The sequence below is a fragment of the Vipera berus genome (assembly GCF_964194415.1).
Source record: "Vipera berus genome assembly, chromosome: 11".
In the NCBI taxonomy this organism is placed as follows: Eukaryota; Metazoa; Chordata; class Lepidosauria; order Squamata; family Viperidae; genus Vipera; species Vipera berus.
In genome coordinates, this window is record NC_138214.1 from 13991581 (window position 1) to 14015395 (window position 23815).

At 42.5% G+C, this 23815-nt stretch overlaps 1 protein-coding gene across 3 annotated transcripts; it reads left to right on the forward strand.

The window, feature by feature from the left end:
• The first annotated feature begins 243 nt into the window (after positions 1-243).
• On the forward strand, positions 244-23812 carry ATG4A (autophagy related 4A cysteine peptidase). 3 transcript variants are annotated; one of them, XM_081336303.1, is made up of 13 exons: positions 244-390; positions 7719-7793; positions 8229-8300; positions 10072-10170; positions 11922-12023; positions 14287-14359; positions 16094-16173; positions 17433-17620; positions 18523-18601; positions 19367-19512; positions 20251-20307; positions 21584-21695; positions 22904-23812. In XM_081336303.1, exons 1-13 carry the CDS (start codon positions 381-383, stop codon positions 22984-22986), a joined length of 1176 nt encoding a protein of 391 aa, XP_081192429.1. In that variant the 5' UTR covers positions 244-380; the 3' UTR covers positions 22987-23812. The 3 variants fall into 3 exon arrangements, with proteins under 3 accessions (XP_081192429.1, XP_081192431.1, XP_081192430.1); XM_081336305.1 differs by having other exon boundaries at positions 22922-23812; XM_081336304.1 differs by having other exon boundaries at positions 248-390; positions 7722-7793.
• Positions 23813-23815: the final 3 nt, after the last annotated feature.

The following is a 23815-nucleotide window of genomic DNA, read 5'->3' on the forward strand; positions in this document are numbered from 1 at the left end:
CCAATCCGGAGGGGCGATCGCCAGGCCAGCCTACCAATAGCCGCGGCCTCCCCGCCCCTCGGCCCAGCCCCTCCCACTTCCCCGAACGTGGGCTTCTCTGGCGCGCAGGCGCCACAGAACGCATCCGAGGGGCCGATGGGAATTAGAGTGCGCGGAGCGGAAGCGCCGTAAGAAGGAGGGCGCAGCGGCGCGCGATGGAGACCACAACTCCCGGCGTGCGCCGCGCGGGCGGAGACAGCCGTCGTCGTGTTGTTTTCCGTGGGGGGGAGGAGGAGGCTGGGCGCCGCCGCCGCCGCCGCCTGAGGGAAAGAAAGGAAGCGGCCGAAGGAGGCGGCGGCGCGGAGATGAGAGGATGGTGGTGGCGGTGACGCGGAAGGAGGATGGAGTCTGGTGAGGCCCGGCCTTGCTCGGGGAGCGGGTCGCCTCTCGGGGCGGGAGGGGAGCCGGGCGAGGCAGAAATGTTCTCCGGTTCAGTCCTCTTCGGAGCAGCTGTCCTCAGCCTGACGTTGAACTCCAACTCCCATCGTCCCCAGCCAGCCCCTCCCCCCCTCCGCTTTCCCCGGCCTCGTCAGATTGGACTTCTTTCCCCATCATCCTCAGCCAGTGTGGCCCTAGACGCCCCCTCCCCAAGACGTCAGCTCCCCAAGAGGTTTGGACTCCGCTCCCATCGTCCTCAGCCGACTAGGCTGTTTAAAGAGCTTTCCCAGTCTGTTATCTTCCAGAGGGCTTGGATGCCTCTCCCATCGTCCTCAGCCGACTAGGCTGTTTAAAGAGCTTTCTCAGGCTTGTATCTTCCAAAGTGGTTGGACTCTTCTCCCATCATCCTCAGCCATTTAAAGGGCTTCCCCAGCCCGGGACCCTCTAGGCAGGTTGGACTCTGTTCCCATCATCCTCAGCCAACAAGGCTGTTCAAAGAGCTTCCCCAACCTGGTGTCTTCCAGAGGGTTTATTTATTTTTATTTTTTATTTTTATTTTAATCCCATTTATATCCCGCCCCTCTCCGAAGACTCAGGGCGGCTTACAATCTAAGCACAAATTCAATGTGCTTAGCAATAGTTTGAACTCCTCACCCATCGTCCTCAGCCCACAAGGCTGTGGAGTAGAAAAAGGATGAGTTCCTGAGTGAGGAGCAAAGGATAATTTAAAATATATCTTATGCTGGTCTGTGGCTTAGTGGGGATTGTTTGAGGATGGAAGAAACTTACAATAGATGGAAAGGAAAAGGTTACAGCATATCTTGATGCCTCCCAAAGCTAGGGAAATTATGCAAAATTGGGTAAAAGTGCTTTTTCTTTCTGCAATGACCCATGACCCCATTTCCCAATCGCACCGGGGATATTTAAACTGACTTAAATGATTTCGCCTACATTAATTAAGTATAAAAAGGATTTTCTGATAAAGGGGTATTGGGTAACAGAAAGTTTGGGAAGCAGTGCAATAAATAAATAACCACGGCAGAATCTACAACTGGCTTCAACTCCATTCTAACTCCAGTGGTCTGGTTTTTCAGACCTAATAAATTTCCTAGACGTGACATGAGCTTTTGGTTTGCTTGGTTTGAATTCCAGTCCTGTACATCAGGAGGCTGGGGCAATCTGGGGAAATTCCCAAGCTGATAATTACAGGGCTTATGTACATTTTGGCAACCACCTGAAACACGTGGCATGAACTTGTTGCAGTCTGCACAGTCTGCACAACATGGAAAGACAGCGTGAGCACTATAGGGTTGAGAGAGATGTATAAAGGTCTCCCAGTGCACTGGCGATGGAAATGAAGTTCAAGCAAGTGATCTCTTGAGTTCTTTTTCAATCTCCTAGACCCAGTGTGTTAAGCCAGTTATTTCCTTACCTTGGGAAATAGATGCACCAAGGAGAGGTTAACAAACTTGCGGTATGGAATGATATTACAAAATGAACAAAGAACTCCATGAAGTTGTATTAAAAAAAAGACCAATATGACCAACACTGTTTAAGAATTTAGGAGACTGTAGTGTCTAGAAGTGAGAGAGGGGGGGGTGGAGAAGAGACAGTGATGTAGTAGTTAAGGCACAAGGCTAGAAACTGGGAAGCTGTCTGGTCTAATCCTGCCTTAGGCAGGAAGAGAGCTGGGTGAATTTGAGCCAGTCCCTCTACCGTATGTCTGTCCCAGGAATAAGGCTGCAAGGGAAAACCACTTAGGAAATCCTGCCAAAAAAACCGGCAGGGACTTGTTCAAGCAATTGCCAGTAATCAACACTGACTTGAAAACACTAAAAATAAAATAAGTGTCTGAAAAACAAAGGCAGCTCCATTTATATAACATGTTAACAGTAAACGTAGCTGGAGGTTATCTGAGTTAAACTTATTTCTCACCAGGTGGGGCTGCAACTATTACAACAATTTTAGCCAGCAGAGAATACCTGTCATGGTGTGCAGTAACAAAAAAATTGTTATTCCCTATGAAAGCTTGAGATAAATACCACACTTTACTGTTCAATTGTAAAATGTTTTTTTTTTTAAAAATGAATTTGTTATTTTTACATGTCTGGCTTGCATCAACTTTATCTCGATAGTAGATTTTTAATATTAAACTATGCTGTGTTAAATATCAATATCTGTTTTTTGTTGGTTTGAAATTCATACTTTGCATTAAATATTTTTTTTTGTTATTTAAATAAGCTGGAGAGGACACTTGTGCAGGATTTTAAATATGTACATTGTGACTACAATTACAAGTACAGTATTGGTATTCTTCCTACTCCTGTGTAGGGAGAATTTGCATGTGTGGGCACATGGTAGAGATAGAGGCTATGAAGAGAGAGTTTTCTAGTTAAATCTGTGTGTAAAGTAGTTAGAAGGCAGAAAGATTTTTGCCCATTGGAGAGTCTTCTAAATGCATTTTTAGTTGACCTTTCAGCGATTTAGTATCAGATTCATCTGTTTCTGGGCTGCAATTTTCTGAAGGTACTATAGGAAAAACATCGTTCCTTAAAGTCTATTATTTGGATCTAGGTACAAGTGCTTGGTTCTCTTGCATATAACTGCACCTGTCTTCCCCCTGGAATCTTAGAGTGATATACCGTCATTTGATGATCACAATGATTCTAAACGTCTTAGTATGTTTTGTGACTAAATGAGGTGCTTTTCCTAGTTAGCGACTAAGAGTGAAGCTGTTTCTTTTACTCTTTAGGCCTGCTGTCTTCATCTGTTGTCCAAAATATTGGGTCAACATCCTAGAATTAGCATGGGGGTTACTGCCCTGATAGATTGTGTATGTGTGCCAGGTTAAGAAAGACTAGTCTAGATTGTGGTCAACCACACAGTGCCAACAGTTGCTCAGTACTGCATTCTCAGCACACTTGGGAGGCTCAGGGGTAGAGCAGACTAATCTTACATTCAAGATCTGAAAAACAATAAGCATGAACGTTGCAGCTATTAAATGTTACTGTAAGAGATTTGGGGTGGAGATAAAGACACTCTATTTTTGTGTGTAAAGTATTCATAATACAGGGTGTCAAGGATTTGTAATTATATTCCGCTTTTCGGCCTTGGGTCAAAGTAAATTAAGTGTTTTTTTAAAATTGTTGTTGTTGTTAGTTGCAAAGTCGTGTCCGACCCATCGCGACCCTATGGACAACGTTCCTCCAGGCCTTCCTGTCCTCTACCATCTTCTGGAGTCCATTTAAGCTCACGCCTACTGCTTCAGTGACTCCATCCAGCCACCTCATTCTCTGTCATCCCCTTCTTCTCTTGCCCTCCATCTTTCCCAGCATTAGGCTCTTCTCCAGTGAGTCCTTCCTTCTCATTAGGTGGCCAAAGTATTTGAGTTTCAGCTTCAGGATCTGGCCTTCTAAAGAGCAGTCAGGGTTGATCTCCTCTAGGACTGACCGGTTTGATCGCCTTGCAGTCCAAGGGACTCGCAAGAGTCTTCTCCAGCACCATAGTTCAAAGGCCTCAATTCTTTGTCGCTCAGCCTTTCTTATGGTCCAACTTTCACTGCCGTACATTGCAACTGGGAAGACCATAGTCTTGACTATACGCACTTTTGTTGACAGGGTGATGTCTCTGCTTTTTAGTGTGCTGTCTAGATTTGCCAATGGCTTTCCTCCCGAGGAGCAAGCGTCTTTTAATTTCTTGGCTTTTTTAAAATACCGCACCTCAAGTTTTCTCAGGCAGCAGTGAGTAGGTTTAACAGATGATTCTGTTCCAATGTGAAATCCTTCCGTGGGTTACTTTCAGTCTAGAATCGTAAGTATCGAATTAGCCACAAGGATCCTTGGGTGTCAAATATGCATTATGGAGTCCCCAAGCTCTGCCCTTTAATACTTGTGTCTCAAGTCCAAAAGATCTGAGGAGCAAAGTTCACGTTGTGACACATGCTTTATCCCTTGTTCCTTGTAGACACTCACGGGGAGGGGCAGATAGGGGTGACTCTAATTCCCAAATGCTCTAGAAACTGCTGCAGAGGTCATAGGGGAGTCTGCTTCTCCTGACTAGTCAATACAGGGAGTTGGGCTATTGCATAAGGTTTATATATAGCTGTTCACAAGCAGATAATGTTTGGCACTTCTTAAGTAACCATTTATTGGATTCTGATGCTGGAGGCATTACCTCTGCCATTAATGCTGATGCTAGATGAAACCAAGGAGCCAAGCCTGTATCTTGGTGCATAAATAATTATGAGAATTTTGCCTACCTGCTTGAGGCAACCGTATTTTTAAAAAGTGCAGTTTTAAAATTGAAATACGAGCCTTTAGAACGCTTCCTTTCTTGTTGGAAAAGTAATTGGGACTTGGCAAATGGGAGTCTAATCTGGATGGTTTTCCTGGAAGATATTAATGGGTCAAAGCTTAGCTCATGGATGACAACCCGGTCCTTAGTGTGGCGTCAATCTGAACTTGCAAGGAGCAGCATAAACATGTTTTCAAGCATGGGGAAATTCAACGGTAAAACGTCTACATTGTTTTTACTTTATTTACGCAACCTTATTACTCCCTTGTATGCCTTCCAAGAAACTCGTTCTAGTAACGATAATTTATTTTATTTTTATTTATTTAATCCCATTTATATCCCGCCCTTCTCTGAAGACTCAGGGCGGCTTACAATTTAAGCACAAACCAATGTGCTTAGCAATAGCCTTCATTCTATGTATATGCCTGCTTATAATTAATATCCAAGTTACGTGTCACATTCTTTCTGCTTAAAAAAAACCCAGTACTGGTGAGAATTGAATTAAGCTTTTAGGACCCCTTCCGGCACATATTCTGCTTTACTTGTAAGGCACAGTATGTCTTAGGACTCTAGACTTAGGCATCTACTGAAAACGAAACCTACACACTTTTGTCCTTTTAAAGCATTTTACGTTTCAGAGGACCTTTGAGGCCATTTTCATCTCTTTAAATTATTTGGTTATGTTTACTTGGTGGAAAGAACTCAAAGCAAGTCCCAGTGGTGCTTTTTTCCAAAAGGCAACTGGACTTTTTTTTTTCTTTGAAAATGGTTTCCCATCAGTCAGAACTGAAGAAGCTTCTTGAATAAGAAGCGATACATTTTCAAAGAAAAACAAACAAACAAGAAAGTCCAGTTGCCTTTTGGAAAAAAAACACCTTTAGTACAACCATGATCTGGATGGTTGAGAATCTCCATAGACCAGGGGTAGGCAACCTTGGCTCTTTTATGACTCCTGGCCCTTTGGAATCAATTAGCGGTTGAGCTCCGGATGGCTCCTGACCTTCGCTCTTTCCACCGTGATCTGAAAACTTACCTATTTGAACAAGCCGGCCTGGTCTAATGGGTTTGGGGTATTTTATTTAGTAATTTTTAATTATTTATTGTAATGGGCTAGTTCTATTTAATCTTATTTTTAACTTTTGTATATTGCATTTTTATTGTATTTTTATTGCCCTGTACACCACCCTGAGTCCTTCGGAAGAAGGGCGGTATAGAAATTAAAATAATTAATAATAATAATAATAATAATAATAATAATAATAATAATAATAATAACAACAATAATAATAATAACAACAACAACAACAACAACTCCCAGAATTCCTGAGCCAGCAACAACAACAACTCCCAGAATTCCTGAGCCAGCAACAACAACAACAACAACTCCCAGAATTCCTGAGCCAGCATGGGAGTTGAAGTCCATAGATAAACCCAAAGCAGTATTTATCGGTATATTTAATTCCACTTTGGGTTTCAGCTCAATTTCAGATCAATTTCTGAGGTTACTTTGGTTTTGCTAAATTAAGTGTGTGTGTGTGTGTGTGTGTGTGTAAATGGGAACGTTAAACATCCACACAGTTTCCCAAACATTTCTTCCTGTTCTGCAGGTGTCTCCAGAGGGGTAGAGCTGTGTTTGCGGGGTGGGTGTTGTAACTGGGGGAGGAGTTAGAAGGAGGAACTGGCTTTGAAGCAATCTCTTTTAGCCCTTCTAGGCTGCTGCTGATAATCAGCAGTATTTAATATTTGACTATCTACTGGCCCATTTCAGAAGACTGTTCCTTGAATGAAGCAGTGCCACCTTTCCTTCTTGTGGCAGCTGAGATTATGCTACTCATTCCTCTTGTCCCACAAAGTGCCAGGTAGCAGAAGTCCCAAGCATGCTGTTCCATCTGTCCCTAGTTTTCCCCAGGGTGAGCAGTCATCCAGGGTTGGCCCTACCATTAAGCAGAGCAAGGTGATTTCCTCTGCTGACAGGTTTTGAGTGTCATTAAAGCATATTGCAAGCCTACTGGGGAAAAAATATATCTTACAGTTGGCTTGACAACTGTGAGTTAATCTCTGCTAAGAAAGAATCAAGGTTCTGTTTAGTCCAGAATATTTGACTCTTGCCACAATAGATCAGCTTTCATCACTGGCCACCCTGTGACAAGCAAATAGCAAAGGTCATTGTTTGACCAAATGTAAGGGGAATTACTTTCAATCTTTTCAAAGCAAATGAGATCTGCTTGCCTGTTGGAAACTCCATCCAGGGCAGGATTTGCATGCGATTCCTGTGAATTTTGGTTGCAAATCTGGAAGTCTCTTCCACAGTTACCAATTTGTAAAGTTTAAGGTGACATGCAAAATGTAAAACGCTCAATAAAGAGAAACATATGGGATGCCTTACACATTTGTGTGAAACTAAAACAAATTTATTTTTTGGCTTGGCTCTTTCTACTTTTTTGGAGGGTATCCTTACACAGCAAAGGAGGCCCTCTGTCTAAAAAAAAAAGGTATTGCCTGTTTTGGGATTTGTTCTAAAACAGATTCTGTATCTAATATTTAATTATTTGATGTTCAATTTTAAATATTTAAATATTTAAAATATTTGTAATCAAAGAGGCTAAATGACATTTTAACTGTATATTGTGCATAAGGGCGTGGTGGTTAAAATGCAGTTTTGCAGGCGAATTCTGCCGACTGTCAGCAGTTCTGCCGACTGCCTGCAGAGTCCAACCTGTCTGGAAGATACCCGGCTGGGGAAGCCCTTTAAATGGCTGAGGATGATGGGAGCGGAGTCCAACCTATTTGGGAGCTGATGTCTTGGGGTCGGGAAAATGAGGACCCAGATTTTTGGGGGCAAGATGCTGACTCTGTAAACTGCTATAAAGCACTGTGAAGCGGTATATAAAGTCTTAAGTGCTATTGCTATTGCTATTGTTAAAGAAGTATAGATATGGACATGTCTTCTGTAAGTCAAATACATCTGTATCTAGTTAAAAATTATGAGCATTATTTTATTATTTTAGTAGATTATTTAGAAGAACTTCCTGAGACAGATGAGCCTGCCTGGATCTTAGGAAGACAGCACCACCTAAAAACAGGTAAATTTAGTAAAAAGCCACATATTACTTCACTGGCAAGCTCTAGAAAGAGCAGAAATCCTTGAAAGCGGACATAATGCAAGTTATTAATTACAAGTGCTTCAAGGGCACTTAAAGTAAAAGAGATTGAAGAGAAAGACAGGTGTAAAGGACAAGATTCTAGTTCAGACTTACGTACTTTGAATTGAAAGGAATTAAGTAAGAGACAGGTGGGGGGGAAAACTCATTTCTACAATGAACTGTCAGATACTGCATTGACTTTGACGAATGAAAAAGGATTTGGGGGGGGGGGGGAACATAACTTTTCAGCAAGGGGGAGGTTCTTGGGGAAAATGGTTTTACACTCCTGAACACCTGAACGTCTAATTGGCTCAGTAGAATACGGCATGAATACAGCATTTCTGTTAACCCGTTACTACTTTTTTTCAATCCTAGAAAAACCTAAGCTGCTTTCGGATATCGGCTCTCGTCTTTGGTTTACTTACAGAAGGAAATTTTCACCCATTGGTAAGTTTTGCTTCCTGGCCAGATGAGGTTTTTGCCCCTCTTCATTTCCGTCTGTTTGCGAAAACATGAATTCTATAAGAGAATGAACCGGTTGTTCTGAAAAAGAACTCTTGCCAGTATTAGTGGGTGGGGGTTTTTTTATTTAAAAGGGCCTTGGCCATATCTGCTTGTCCTTGATGGAGAAGGCTGCTCAAGGCAGAACAGGCCCTGCACTTTAGCCCCTAGGCTGGGATTTAACGAACCCTTTACAGCAGAGTTCTCCAACCTTTCCGGGCTCGTGACCTGGAGGAGAGAGCAGATTCCAAATTACTGCGTGCGCACGCGTGTGCACGCACGCAAACAGGACCACGCCCACTGGCGCAGTACTAGCAGCCGCGGTCATACATGCAGCATGCACTGGCACCATGTGTATGCGTGAATGGCTGCACACTCCCCGCAGCAGTTAGCGCCCATTTGTGCATGCCCAAACAGGCCATGCAGAAACATGCTAGCGGCCCATTCACACATGCACAAATGCCCCCTGTGCTAGCGTTCCCATTTGTACCCGTGCGCATGTGCAAACAAGGCTGTAGGTGCTAGCAGAGTCGGGGGGGGGAATGCGTGCCCTGGCCAGCCATTTCTGCGGCCCGCTGGCCAAGAACCCACATTCCGGTGCCGGGCTGTTGCCCATAGGTTGCGGAACCCTGCTTTAGTCTGACACGGTTGTCTTGAGTGGCATAAATACAGGTAGTCCTCAGGTTCTGACAGTATTTGAGTCTAAAATTACAGTCACAAGTCATTGAGCTCATTAGTTGGGCCACCACGTGACTGGACCTGATTTTTCAGCATTTTTTTTTTGGTGCAGCGGTTGTTACACCACAGTCATTAAGCAAACACTTCAGTTGTTAAGCCAACCCATTTTCTCCAATGGGGCATTTTTTTTTTGCTGGAAACAGGAAGTAAACATCATAAACTGGCAAAAAATATTGGAAATTATTGTCATGTGACCACAAGACCCTGCAAACAGCTATAAAAGCGAGGTGGTTGCCAAGCGCCCCAAATGCAATCACATGATCGCAGGACTGTGACCATCATAACTTCAAAATCAGGTCAAAAATAGCTTTGGGTGGCGGGGGGATCCATTGTACCTTAAAAACGGTCATTACATGACTGGTTGTAAATTGAGGATTGCCTGTAATCATTTAAAGTGGCTTTTTCAGTGGGGGATAAGTATTGGGGCTGCTGCAGCTGGCTTTCCCCCTTTCCTTGAAGAGTTTACCATCTCCATCCTTTCTTTTACATCAGAAAAGAGCAGCTTTTGGATAGCCAGGAGCTATGCTTAACGTATTTGAGGAAAATTGGGTGGAAGCAGTGGAATGAGTTGAAAAATGATGTAAAATGGAGGTGGCCAAATCATGCACATGGAGGAGTGGAATTTCCCCCCCCCTAATTATTTGGAGAGGGGTTTCTTTATTTCTAAAAATACGCTTATTGGAGGGTTATTTCTCATGGGAATATCTGGTTGAAATTGAAAACAGCACTACATTTATAGCTCATATCTTGGACGTGATTGCAAAGCTTAAAGAAAAACCGTAGGATTCCCTTTTGTAAATGCCTTTGATCTTGTTTCTTGCCTTTTCATCAGGCTACAAAATGGCCTGGTTACAAATGGCCGTAAACAGATACAGATTCTTTTCTTTACTGGGGTAAAACTTGGCCTCTTGGTCCAAGGAAGCACCAGGTTTTATGCCTTCCTTTTTTTATGACCTCCTAAGCATGTGCTTCTCCCAAGGTGGTACAGGTCCTTCCTCAGATGCTGGCTGGGGTTGCATGTTGCGGTGTGGACAGATGATGTTGGCTCAGGCTCTGATCTGTCGACATTTGGGAAGGGGTAAGTTTGTCTGTCTGTCTGTCTGCCTGCCTGCCTGCCTCTGTCTGTCTGTCTGTCTATCTTATCTATCTATCTATCTATTAAGAGCCTTGGTGGAGCAGTGGGCTAATGCATCCTTAAGTAACACCAGCTGCCTGCAATTAGTGCAGGATCGCATCCCACCAGGCTCAAGGTTGACTCAGCCTTCCATCCTTCCGAGGTAGGTAAAATGAGGACCCAGATTGTTGGGGGCAATTAAGCTGACTTGGTAATAATGCCGCTTGGGTGTGTGTGTGTGTGAAAGCCCTAATAAGCAGGCATATACATAGAATGAAGGCTACTGCTAAGCTTGTAAGCCGCCCTGAGTCTTCGGAGAAGGGCGGGATATAAATGGAATTAAAATAAAAAATAAAATTAAAAAAATAAAAATCTATCTATCTATCTATCTATCTATCTATCTATCTATCTATCTATCTATCTATCATCTATCATTTATCTGTCTATCAATCTATCATCTATCTGTCGGTCTATCGCTATATCATTTATCTGTCGGTCTGTCTGTCAATCAATCAATCATCTATCCATCATTATCTATCATCTATCTATCATCTATCTGTTGGTCTGTCTAACTGTCTGTCTATATCTATCTATCTTATCTGTCGGTCTATTTATCTATCTATCTATCTATCTATCTATCTATCAATCATCTATCCATCATTATCTATCTATCTTCTATCTGTCGGTCTATCTATCTATCATCTATCAATCATCTATCTATCATCTATCTGTTGGTCTATCTATGTATATCTATCATTTATCTGTCAGTCTATCAATCAGTCAATCATCTATCCATCATTATCTGTCTCTGTCTGTCTATCATCTATCTATCTATCTATCTATCTATCTATCTATCTATCTATCTATCTATCTATCTAATATAGCTGCCCATCTCACAAGCAAGTGACACTGGATAGCGTACAACAGAACTAAAACAATATCTAATATCTAAAATCATTATTGTTAACATATTTTTTTTAAAAAAACTATAAAAACAACTAAAATAATAATAGATGAAGTGATGATAGTAATGGACCCAACTCATTAGTTCACCTGTCAGTTGTTAAGCTACCAGGACAGTTGTAAAGTGGCCACAGCAGTTGTTAAGGGAATGCCGTGGTCATGAAATGAACGAACGGTTCACTACGGGCGTGGTTTTGCCAAAAACTGGAAGTAGATCCTGGTTTTTGCCCAGACCATCATAAAACATCATGTGATCATGAGGTATTGTAAACAGCCATAAATACGGCCCAATTGCCAAGCGCCCAAAGTTTAGTCACGTGACTTTACAAGGGGGTGACCATCGCAAATTCAAATCAGTCTTAAGTAGATCTGTTGTAATTTTGAATGGTCACTAAGTGGCCGGTAGTATCTTGAGGACTACCTGTAGTATCTCTTGCCAATAAAATACTCTGTGTGCACTTTCAGCAAATCCCTCAGAGGTAATTAGAGCTGACTTATTTTGTAAGAAGGACTACAATATATATTTCTTTGCTTGATTGTTCTATCCCAGGAGTCTTCAAACTTGGCCCTTTGATGACTTGTGGACTTCAACTCCCAGAATTCCTCAGCCAGGCACGCTGGCTGAGGAATTCTGGGAGTTGAAGTCCACAAGTCATCAAAGGGCCAAGTTTGAAGATCCACGCTCTTATCTTTTGTCCTTGGTGAGAATGTGACATCATCACATTTAAAATCTCTAATAATTTTTCTTAAAGATTGGCAATGGGAGGAATACAAAAAGCAACCAGAAGAATATAAAAAGATTTTGTGCTGCTTCCTGGACAGAAAAGATTGCTGTTACTCAATTCATCAAATGGGTAAGAGCAGATTTTGAGAGCAATGTGTAGTCCTAACGAACGTGTCATCGGGAGGGAGTTACAATAAGGCAAAAATGCCCATCTGGTAATAAAACAAAGAAAAGTGTTAGTAGAAATAAAAGTAAAAACAAAAATACAGATGTGAATCTGGGCAAAAGAGTAGCCAATACTGACGTCATACTAGAGAGATCCTCACAGTGTCAGCATGGAGTCATACCAGGCAAAGCTGTAGCTATTTTTTATGGATGTGTGGTGTTTTGAGGCTCATTTAAAAAAAACCCCACCTTGAAGTGCACAGGGGCACAATCTGCAACCCTTTGAAACAGTTGAATTGTCTTTCTGGATTAAATGACTGGCCTATGCACCCTCTGCATTATCCTATGGGAAAAAATGTGACTTTTAAAAAGTTGCAAAGAGAAATCACATGTATGATCCCACATATTCTGAAACATCTGAAATGCTCCAACGAAATGAAATGCTCCGATCTGAAATGTTCTGGTATCTAAGGGGCTGCCACACAAAGATGGGGTGGGGTGTGTGTGTCAACTTATTCTCCAAAGCACTTGAAGGCAGGATGAGAAGCAACAGATGCAAACTAACCAAAGAGAGAAGCAACCTAGAACTAAGGAGAAATTTCCTGGCGGTAAGAACAATTAATCAGTGGAACAGCTTGCCTCTAGAAGTTGTGGGTGCTCTTAAGGAGGCTTTTAAGAAGAGATTGGACAACCATTTGTCTGAAATGGTATATAGGGTTTCCTGCCTGAGCAGAGGGTTGGACTAGATGACCTCCACAGTCCCTTCCCACACTTTTATTCTGTTATGGTATAGAAAGTTTCAGTACATTTGGGTTTTCACTGAGACATTTTGGTCTAGTGACTAGAAACCATGAGACTGCAGGTTCTACTCCTACCTTAGGCACGAAGCCAGTTGGGAGACCTTGGGCCAGTCATACTCTCTGAGCCCTAGAAAATGGCAATGGCAAGGTACTTTCAAAAACTTTGCACAGAAAACTCCAGGGATTTGTCCTGGCGGTCACCAGGAGACAAGATGGACTTGATGGCATAGATGCCACAGAAGATACACACACAAGTTGAATTTGCACAATAAGCTAAAGCAGTGTTTGCAGTCACAGTAGTTTGGATCCTGTCTACTCTTGGATCTTGTTCCCGGGTTAAAATCTTAAGAGAAAATACACAATTGTAGTTAAAGCAGAAAGCAAATCAGTTGAAAAACACGTTCCTTGACATTAAATCGCCCTCTTGTCAGTTAAAACGGACACCAGCAAACTTCCTAAAAATCAAAGGTTCCTCTGAATAACTGCGTCTTTGTTTCTTGATTCTGCTTGCCAGGAAGCTCCATTTTTTGCAAGAGGCCCTCTTGAATATCCCTGCCAAATACACCTCTGGTTTCAAGTGTGGCAGTCCATCTGTCCTCTTTATTCTGGGCGGGGTTTCAAAAGGGAGGATTCAGTCTCTGAAACTCTTTATCGCCACGCATGATGTGCAGCTTTAGAGCTGGCTCTGAGCATTTCAGTTGTCCCTTGAAACGTACGGATCGCCCTGGAATTGTAAAACGAAAATCCCACGCTCCCCGTTTCGAGAGTCTGCTGAAGAGGCAACTTTGGCTCTTTTATGACTCGTGGACTTCAACTCCCAGAATTCCTGAGCCGGCCTGGCTCAGGAATTCTGTGAGTTGAAGTCCACGAGTCATAAAAGAGCCAAGGTTGCCTACCCCTGGTCTACACATTTCCAAGGCCGCCCACATTAAGGCACTTCGCAGGAGACGAAGTGAACTTAAGGGAGGCATCTTCCCCCTTGCAAGGGCCAGCAGGGCTTCCGTGCCCATCTGCAGGCAGTTTGTCAACATCCTGTACAACTGAAATATGTCCATAGCATCGCAGGCTGGTATCATACCCCTCCCCATCTTTGCTTCTGCTAAGGTTGGGGGCTGGGGGTTCTTTCTGTTTAATCTCTCAAGGGGTAGATTTCCACTCACGGAATCCTCCAGCCAGGATGGCTATGTCGGGCATGATGGGGGCTGAATACCGAGAGATCTGCAGTTGGATCTGTTCATCCTTTTGCCCACACAAAGTTTAGCTGAAATACTCTGACCTGGGTTAATAATTTCCGGACGGTTTTGATCTTGGACTCTCTTGAGAGGTATACAATGCAATATTTAAATAAATGCACATTTAACAGGCAAAGGTTATTTTCTGACGTTCTTTATTTTTATTTTTGTCTGTTTTTGTTCCTGATCCACACAGCGCAGATGGGTGTTGGCGAAGGGAAATCTATTGGGGAATGGTTCGGACCAAATACTGTTGCCCAAGTACTCAAGTAAGCCAGCATGTGTGTTCTGCAATAGGTGTTGTCGAATTTATACGGTTCGTCCTCGCTTAACGCCTGTTCAAAGTTAGACAATCCCCACCCTGCCAAATGTTACTTACCACTCACCCTCAAAGTTACAACTGCTGCACTCCTGTCACCACGGTCACGATTGCATTTTGGGCACCTATCCACTTGTCTCACCTTTACAACCGGTTGTAGCATTCTCTGGTCATGTTTGACTGTGATTTGCAATGTTTTTTGCTGATTTCTGCCATTTTTTACTAGCCTAATGGATTTGCTTAACAATCACTTAACTGTGGTGACTTGCTTTCTGGCCATTATCAAAACGGTCGTAAAATCAACCCAGGTCACTTTGTGACCTGCTTGACGACCGCATACCTTACAAACAGAATTCCACGCTCAGTTGTCATTAAGTGAGGACTCCCTGTATTTGTAGAGGAAAAGACCTTGGTCCGATGGCTGAAGGATGCCAAGACAGCTTAATTCCTTGAGTGCAAGTTTGAGTCTTCAATTTTATTGTGCCTAAAGGTTGTCCCTGAAGATTCATAATCCTTTGCAGCCAAACCACCAGAAAACCTTTTGGCACATTTAAATGTGGATCCCGCTTTCTGCAACCTATGGAATGGCTCCCTGAACTACTAGCTAATACATCTAGTTACCTCTGGAAAATGCCGTCTTGAGGAAGGCAACTCGTGAGTAGTTAGTTCAAGCTTGGTTTATCACTGTGCAAAATATTTATATGCTGTGCTTGCAGTAATGGAGCAACAGCTTTCCAGCTCTAGATCAGTAAAGGTAAAGGTTCCCCCGCACATGCGTGCTAGTCGTTTCCAACTCTAGGGGCTGGTGCTCATCTCCGTTTCAAAGCCGAAGAGCCAGCGCTTGTCCGAGGACGTCTCCGTGGTCATGTGGCCGGCATGACTAGACGCCAAAGGCGCACGGAACGCTGTTACCTTCCCACCGTAGTGGTCCCTATTTTTCTACTTGCATTTTTACGTGCTTTCGAACTGCTAGGTTGGCAGAAGCTGGGATGAGTAACAGGCGCTTACTCTGTTATGCGGCACTCGGGATTCGACCCACCAAACTGCCGACCTTCAGATCGACAAGCTCAGCGTCCCAACCCACTGAGCCACCGCGTCTAGATCAGTAGCATTGGGAAAATAATTGAAATGAGATCCCCCTTCAGAAACTAAGCAGAAGCAGGTGTAAGCATTGGATAATGGAAGTACCGAGTACTGAGTAGTGTAAATTTGAACGGCAGGCTGACTAAATTAATTTGCTTATTCAGAAAGGCTTCTTAAAAATAGCTTTCAATAAGGAATCCATCTGCAACAGCCTCTCTTTTCTCCTGGATTTTTCAAAGTGTAGTGAATGGTTGATGCTGCCTTTCCTAGCATTGCCAGTCCTTGAGCTATATACTGTTTCATTCTTCCCTCCATTAATATCTTTTAGCGGGGGGGGGGGGGATAGTAAGAAAAAAGACAGGAGTAAAAATAACAGAAAAGAGTTAAAAACTGTGCCCTGATGATATATTCTCTGCCTATAATAGGACAACTATCCAATATATACCTCATCCGGAAGTTCTAATATTCCTCCTAGTGCTAAGAATTTCATTAGTGGAATAGAATTAAACTCTCATCAACCATCCCAAAGCTTGCTTTATTTAAGAACCTTTTAGTAATATTGAGCACACTTTTTGATTGACAGCTGTCTTGCTTTATTCAGGAAACTTGCAGTCTTTGATGAGTGGAGTTCCTTAGCTGTTTACGTGTCTATGGACAACACCGTGGTGATTGAAGATATCAGTAAGTTTTTAATCATCATCATCAGAACGTAAGCAAGTTTAAATTCACTTTTAACTTAGCCTCATTTAGAATCTGGGAAATACTGTCTGCAGTTACCTAGATAAAAATCCTTTTTTTAAATCCTTGTTTTGGCTCTAGTTTATATCAAAGTGAGAACAAGAGCAGTGGGATAGAGTTACCCGGGTGAAGCCTGTTTCCCCCCCCCCCCCCGTATCAATCCTAAACATTGAGTTGATCATCATAGATAGCAGAACAGCAGAATAACAGAGTTGGAAGGGACTTTGGAGGTCTTCTAGTCCAACCCCCTGCCCAGACAGGAAACCTATATCATTTCAGACAAATGGTTGTCCAGTCCCTTCTTAAAAACTTTCATTGTTGGAGCATTCACCACCTCTGGAGGCAGGCTGTTCCACTGGTTAATTGTCCTCACTGTCAGGAAATTCCTCCTTAGTTCTAGGTTGCTTCTCTCCTGGATCAGTTTCCATCCATTGCTTCTTGTCCTGCCTTCGGGGGCTTTGGAGAATAGCTTGACTCCCTCTTCCCTGTGGCAGCCCCTGAGATATTGGAACAGTGTTAACATTTCAATTTCTCTTTTGTTCCCTCAAATGGAAACCAGATGGCACAGATATTTTTATTGCTGTCTGCTATATAATTGTAATGTGTTTTGTGTGTGTGTTTGTGTGTTTTCAGCATTCAAGGAACTTTGAGGCAGAAATGTTCCAAATTTAAAATTTCTCTCTTTGGGATGGTTGACCCATGGCCCTCTGATCTCAGAATGCAGTACTGCAACCTTTGTTACTCAGTGAAATTGGAATGCATGGCTATTCTGAGAGCATAATGGATGCATCACAAACAAAATGCTTCTACCTTGATTGCTAATCTTTTTTAAATTGAGGATCACCACATGGAACATCTAAACAGTTAACAGACTCCCCTTATTTATCCAAGGCTTAAAATGCATCTGTTTGGTCCTCGTTTCCTTTCAGACTTCCTTAATTGCAGGGAGAAACACAACAATATTCTTAATTCTGGAGCCTTTCTGCAAGAGAGGGTTGGGCCGAACCAACGAATCCCTGTAAATACAGAATTTTCCCTTCCCCCCCCCCCCCAGATGAGTAGAGTGGTCTGTTTCGGATTCAAGTTTCCTTCACTTTTCATTTGCTGAAAATATTTGTAAGCAAGGAGAATATTCTTCGGCCGCTGACAAATTGATAAGGAATTGAGAATTAAGGATTTCCCCCCCCCTCTTTTTTCACCAGAAAAAATGTGTGGGGTCCCACCCCAGGGTTGCCCCAGGTCTCACCGCAGTTCGCTGTCATATAGGAGCTCCGTCAACCCAGCCAAGACCTCAGGAGCTCCCTGTTGCAGTTGGAAGCCTCTGCTGCTCATCGTGCCCCTCCGCCTGGGGATCAACCACATCAATCCAGTTTATGTCGAAGCTTTTAAGGTAGATCTCCCTGGCAGAAGGTTTGGTTGGCTTTAGGAATAATTGAAGCTATAAGTGATCAATTGCTTCATTAGACACACGTACAGACATACATACATGCATACACAGACACACGTGCAATACATACATATATAAGATGTGCACACACCACTGTGAATAGTTGCTAAATGAACTGCTGTAAGTCGAGGATTACCTGTGCTAAAAAAACAACGAAGGTGCCTGATCATGGTTTCACTTCACAAAAATGCTAATTTTCAGATTTCCAGACCTCTTTAAAATACACGGTTTTAAGAAATTCATTCCGAGGTTCCATAAGCTCTTTCTTGCTTGATTTTTAATAGACACAATTCTTCCTTATATTCTGAAGGCACAGATAAGTAACAGGTCTGGTTTGGAGGTTAGTGATGGGAAAAGTAATTTATTTCTGCTTCTGCAGTCCTGGTAGGTTAGAATGTTCAGCTCTATGTCTGGTTTTTTGACAGGGTTGGGAGAGAGGATTCCCCCCCCTTGCTCCCCCCACAACTTAGATAGATGTGAGAAGCCAGCCAGGAGTTTAAGATTATCTATTTTCCAACTTATTTCTTCAAGAAAACAGTCATGCCTCTGTAATTCTGTGATTTGAACGTCTTTACAAGAGTGGGTTTAGGAAGAAGAAGTGGGGGGTGGGGGTGCCCTACTGGTCCTGGTCTAGCTCAAAATAAGCAGACTTTGACCTGCAACCTTGACAACTTGTGGATGTCAGCTCCCAGAATTCCTCAGCCAGCATAGCAACCTCTGACCTAGAGGAACTAGATAATAAGCTGCCTTGAATTCTGTTGCTGAAGAAGCACAAATAGGATACCTGGGAAAGTGAGACATAAATATATATACATATATTTTTCTTTTCTCCTTTGGATCTTTAGGAATGCTTTAAGATGCCACAATCTTTAGGAGCTTTAGGAGGAAAGCCAAACAATGCCTACTACTTTATAGGATTTCTGGGTAAGGAAAAATACTGGAATGTGTTGGAGTAGTTCTACTGAAGGATTCTTCTAAATCTGAAGTCGCAGCTAAGAAAAACTCCAGGGATTAAAAATAAAACTGAAACAGAGTATTATGAAATTTGGAAAAATTTGTACGAATGGATAGAGTTAAAGGAGGAACGCGGAGATGACTAGCGATCGATGAGTTGAAAACGCAGAGACTTTTTACTAGCACCTATATCAGGACACACTTGAGAGAGATCTGTTTACAACGTGGACGAGCGAAAGATGGTTTACTCGAAAATTTACAGAGGTTATATGTACATTTTGTCGTATTTTGTCCTGTCATAGAACGTATTTTTCTTTTCTGTTTTTCTTTTTGTTACATAAGGCAATACTAATAGCAGTGTTGTAGCCAGGGATGTTGTAACATGTCCACTCTTGTTTTAAAATGTACATTCAATAAAATATTTAAAAAAAAAAACAGGGGAAGAGATATCACAGTAAAGAGCATATACTGAAGCTTTGGGAGTCCGGTTTATTTTCCATAGCCTCATGCCTTCCCATAGGGACGATTCACCCAAGTGCTATTCATCTCAGCTTGTTTCTTAGCTGAAGAGATGAATAGCTTCAGGACTTGATTTGAAGAACGAATCCCTCCCTTTGCATGGAAATCCAGGGTTGGGGCCTTAGCAGATCCTTGATTTTAGGGGGACAAAATCAATGCCCGACCTTCAGTTCCCTTCCTGGCTAGCCAAGCCCTTTCTTCCTTCTTTCTTTTTAGGAAATGAATTGATCTACCTGGACCCTCACACCACCCAGGTCTTTGTAGATTCAGATGAGAATGGTGCGGTTGACGACCATAGCTTCCACTGCCAGCAACCCCCCCAGCGGATGAAGATAATGAATCTTGATCCCTCTGTAGCATTAGTGAGTATTGTGATGGCGTGTAGTGAAGAGATGGAACACACACACACATACACACATACACACACACACACACACACACACACACACACACACACACACACACACCAGAAGTGCCTAGTTCAGGGAATCCAACATAGGCATCAGGCTGCTGGTTACATTTTCAAAGAAGTTTCTTGTTGGAATTGTGATAAATGATTAACATCGTTCTAGGCGTTAGACCAGGGCTCTCCAAACTCAGCAACTTTAAGACTCGTGGACTTCAACTCCCAGAATTCCACAGCCAGCCACAATTCCGGGAGTTGAAGTCCGCAAGCCTTAAGTTTGCCAGGTTTGGAGACCCCTGCGTTAGACCGAATACATTTATACAACAGAGTAAACTATAATCTAGTCTGCTTGTTTTGACAGTGCCTTACACACATAAAACTCTGGTGTCTAAAAAAAATAAAATAAAAAATAAAGGAGTTTTGGAGAGACCAAGCGATTAGCTTAGCATGCCTTGTGAGCACAATTCATATGTGTGTTTTGGCTTAGTTCTTACTGAGATGAGAAACCACTTTGAATCTGTTCCGATTATTTGTGAGTGTTTTGCACCAGCACCCAGGTTTACTGCTTCAAGGATTGCTAATAGTAATTACTAATACCCTTCCGAGATAATTGGAAAGAATGTATAATGACCAAATGTTTCCATCGTTGGGTTATTCCTTGTTTTCCCTTTCTAATATTCTTCAATTATTACAGGGATTTTTTTGCAAAGAAGAAAAGGACTTTGATAACTGGTGTAGTCTCGTGCAAAAGGCAAGTATTAGGAAAGGCATAAAACTTACAAATGATCATTTCTTGCTTTGTGTTCAACAGGTTTACTATTAAAGGATTGATAATCACCAGAGGGATAGAAAGAGTGTCAAGAGAGAGATGCCCCTAGCTTTGATACGTATTTGATGTTTGTTTATTCCATTATATTGAATGTTACTATAATTATTTTGTTGTTGTTTCTTTGGTGTGCTAGTATTTTTTTTAACTTCTCTTCCAGAAGAGGGCTTTGTAAGCTTTCCAGTCTTTTGCACGCTTAACACATATGGTGTTTTAAATGGAGCTGTAATCTTGCACAAGCAACCCCAAAAGACAAGCACAAATAGAAAAATGCAGTGATTACTTTCTAAAAACGGGTTTTTATTGACCTGGAAATTCATTCATTCGTTCCTTGCCTTTTGATGACCTTTATTTGGTATTTAAGAATGAGAATTAAAACAGCATAGTGACTTTGGACTATTAGTGCCCAAAAATAGCTCAAGTGATAAATATCTAATTTTGGATGGTATTTTTTTCATACCAAATTTAACAACTGTTAAACATGGACGGGACAGGAAGGCATAAACATGCAAATGTCCATTATCATTTGCTAACTGATCCGTACTCCCCAGCTCTTAAAAACATTCAGCGTGGCGTTTTGAGTTCCTGAGGGCTGGGTGGCTAATCTATTTGCGTCAGGACCCACCCCAATCCACGTCTTAGGAAAGAAGAATTCTTGGAGACAGGATTGTCCAAGCAGGAACTTTTACTAAAATGTGATTGTCAGTGGATAATCTAGACAGGATTATCATGAATCTGTGTTGCAGATTGATACTTTTAAAGTGTCCCCGAGTAAAAAACAACCCCTCCCCTCAGTCCATTTGGTCAGTCCTGGATCAATTAAGGTTCAGGTGTCAAAACCTTCCATGGGAAAAGGGATCTTCCATGCCTTTACGACATTTACTTCCTCCCCTTCAGATTCCAATCCGAGATACAAACCAGAATCTTTCCCCCCTCCCCCCCCTTTCTTTGTTCTTCTCAGTCCAAAGGTTCTTTTCCTGGTCTTTAATGATGGCCTCCAGGCAGGCTGAATAAACAACCTTGCATCTAATGGATAGGGATGGCCAATTAACATCTTCTCTTCTCCTCCTTGGGAATGGCAGAATCCAGTGAGGGGTGAGATTTAGGGGTGCGCAGATAGGGATTTAGGAATGGAATATAAATGGATTCTGACCATTTGCTCATCTGCTGCAACTTACAAATGGCGTCTTCTCCCTCCCAGGAGATACAGAAGAAGCAGAGTCTACGAATGTTTGAGCTGGTTCAGAAGCACCCCCCACACTGGCCACCTTTCATACCTCCCACAAAACCAGAGGTCACCACTACCGGAGCAGGTAAAGAGGTGTTTCATAGGGAGCTACTTCACTTCCTCCATCATACTGCCCAGCTGTGACCTGTATTAAGTTGTCCACACAACATTCTCACTGCTTGAAATGGATTCATTTTCTGCATGTACGCGAGGTGCCCGACTGCTAAAGAACCTCAGTTTAGCACCTTGTGTGAATGACGCCCCGAGGATTATAATTGACCTAAGCCTAATTTTTTTTTTTGTAATCCCATTTATATCCCGCCCTTCTCCGAAGACTCAGGGCGGCTTACAATCTAAAGCACAAATCAATGTGCTTAGCACCTAGCCCCAAGGAGTAAATTTCTGAATGGCAGCTCCTTAAAACAGTGGCGTATAATCGTCAGAAGAGATACAGCAATTGTGGGTGGGTGCCAACGTTTTGGAAACAAGGCCAAAGTTGGCTAGTTTGCGCTAGCAAACGTGTTGTCCCTTTCTCCTGGATCAAGAAACTGATCAGTTGAAGTCAACATTAAGCATCTGCTAGTGCTTTGTAAGCATATTTAGGCCACAAGGGAAATGTCTATAAGGGTGTGTTGTTGCGGTCAGCTAAGTTACACTGGGAGAGGTCTCTGCAATCTCTGATGGGTTGATTTATTCCTCACTCATTTGCTTTCCAGCAGTCATTCTCCATCCAATTTCCCACTTATAAGTAATCCTCGACTTACAACAGTTTCCTTAGTGACTGACATTACAACGGCAAGGGGAAAAAAGAGATTTATGGCCATTTTTCACCCTTACGACCGTTGCAGCCTCCCCGTGGTCACGTACTCAAATTTCATGCTTGGCAACTGATTCATACTTACGAATCATACTTAGTGTCCACAGGGGTCACGTGATCCCCGTTAAAAGACTGTCTGACAAGCAATGGGGAAGCCAGATTCACTTAACCACCTCTCCCAGTGTAATTTAGCTGAACGCAACAACACACCCTTATAAATTTGTATTTGTATTTGTATTTATTGGATTTTTATACCGCCCTTCTCCCGAAGGACTCAGGGCGGTGAGTTTTAGATGTTAGATAAATGTTTCCGTTGTGGCCTAAATATGCTTACAAAGCGCTAGCAGATGCTTAATGTTGACTTCACCCCAACTGATCAGTTTCTTGATCCAAAAGAAAGGGACAACAAGTGTGTGTGTGTGTGTTTGTGTGTGTGTGTATGTATGGGCAAAACCTATTTTTACAAAGAAATGCAGTTTCTCCATTTCCTTTAGAGCTCATTGACTCCACGGATAAACTGTTTGAGATGGAAGAAGAGTTTGAAATCTTGAGCGTGTGAAGGCAACCTGGCCTGCAGTCCAGGACGGGAGTAAAACCACAAGGCCTTTCTTAGCCTGAAGTGCCTGCCTGTGAACAGACACAAGACCTCAGGAGAACAGTTCCAAAAAAAAAGAAAAAAGCACTTCTTAAGAAGAGCATGGATCCTGGCTCCCCAGCCGTGTGTTTGTCCCCCCCCTCAAAACCACCCCGTTTCCCCACCCCCCCCAAGGACAGAACCTTGTCTGAAGCTCTCGGGGAACCCGAAAGCCAAAACGGGCTTTGTTGTATTGCCAGCGTCAACAATGGCTGGATGGTAATTATAATGCAATAGCTTTGCTCACGCTGAAAGCACGGCGTTCAGGAGCGCGCTCACCTCTCGTTCCTTCACGTGGACAATTTTTTTTTTAAGCAGTAAATGTCATTGCCTTGCTTTTTTTTCTTTTCTTTTTTTCTCAACGATTCACCCGATCGGGCGAAACCAATGCTTTTTATTCAATATCTTCACATTTCTGGGCACTGCACTTGGGGTGGAAAAAAACCCCCCAAAGTGTTGTTGTTTTTTTAATGGAAGGACACCTATACTATGTGCAATTTTACAAAAAAAAACAACCACATTTCTAGGAAAATACATTAATAAGCAGAGGACCGGGAGTCAACCTGTCAACTCCTCCCCTGTTCTTGCAACTCACACAGGAGGTCTCTTTTATAATTATGACGGCCCTTCTTCACTTTGACTTTAAATTCAAATCATTATTAAACCTTTTGCTCCTGAGTAAAAGAAAAAAAACACGTTTTTTTTGTTTCAACTGTTATCTTATTTATTTTAAATTAAACATTTACATGTTTCC

Excerpts from the sequence above, each read along its gene's own strand:
- ATG4A (XM_081336303.1), top strand. Across the intron at positions 17,621-18,522 it reads TTTATGTCGAAGCTTTTAAG|GAATGCTTTAAGATGCCACA; the intron begins GTAGATCTCCCT and ends TTGGATCTTTAG. Across the intron at positions 21,696-22,903 it reads GGTCACCACTACCGGAGCAG|TTTCTCCATTTCCTTTAGAG; the intron begins GTAAAGAGGTGT and ends AAAGAAATGCAG.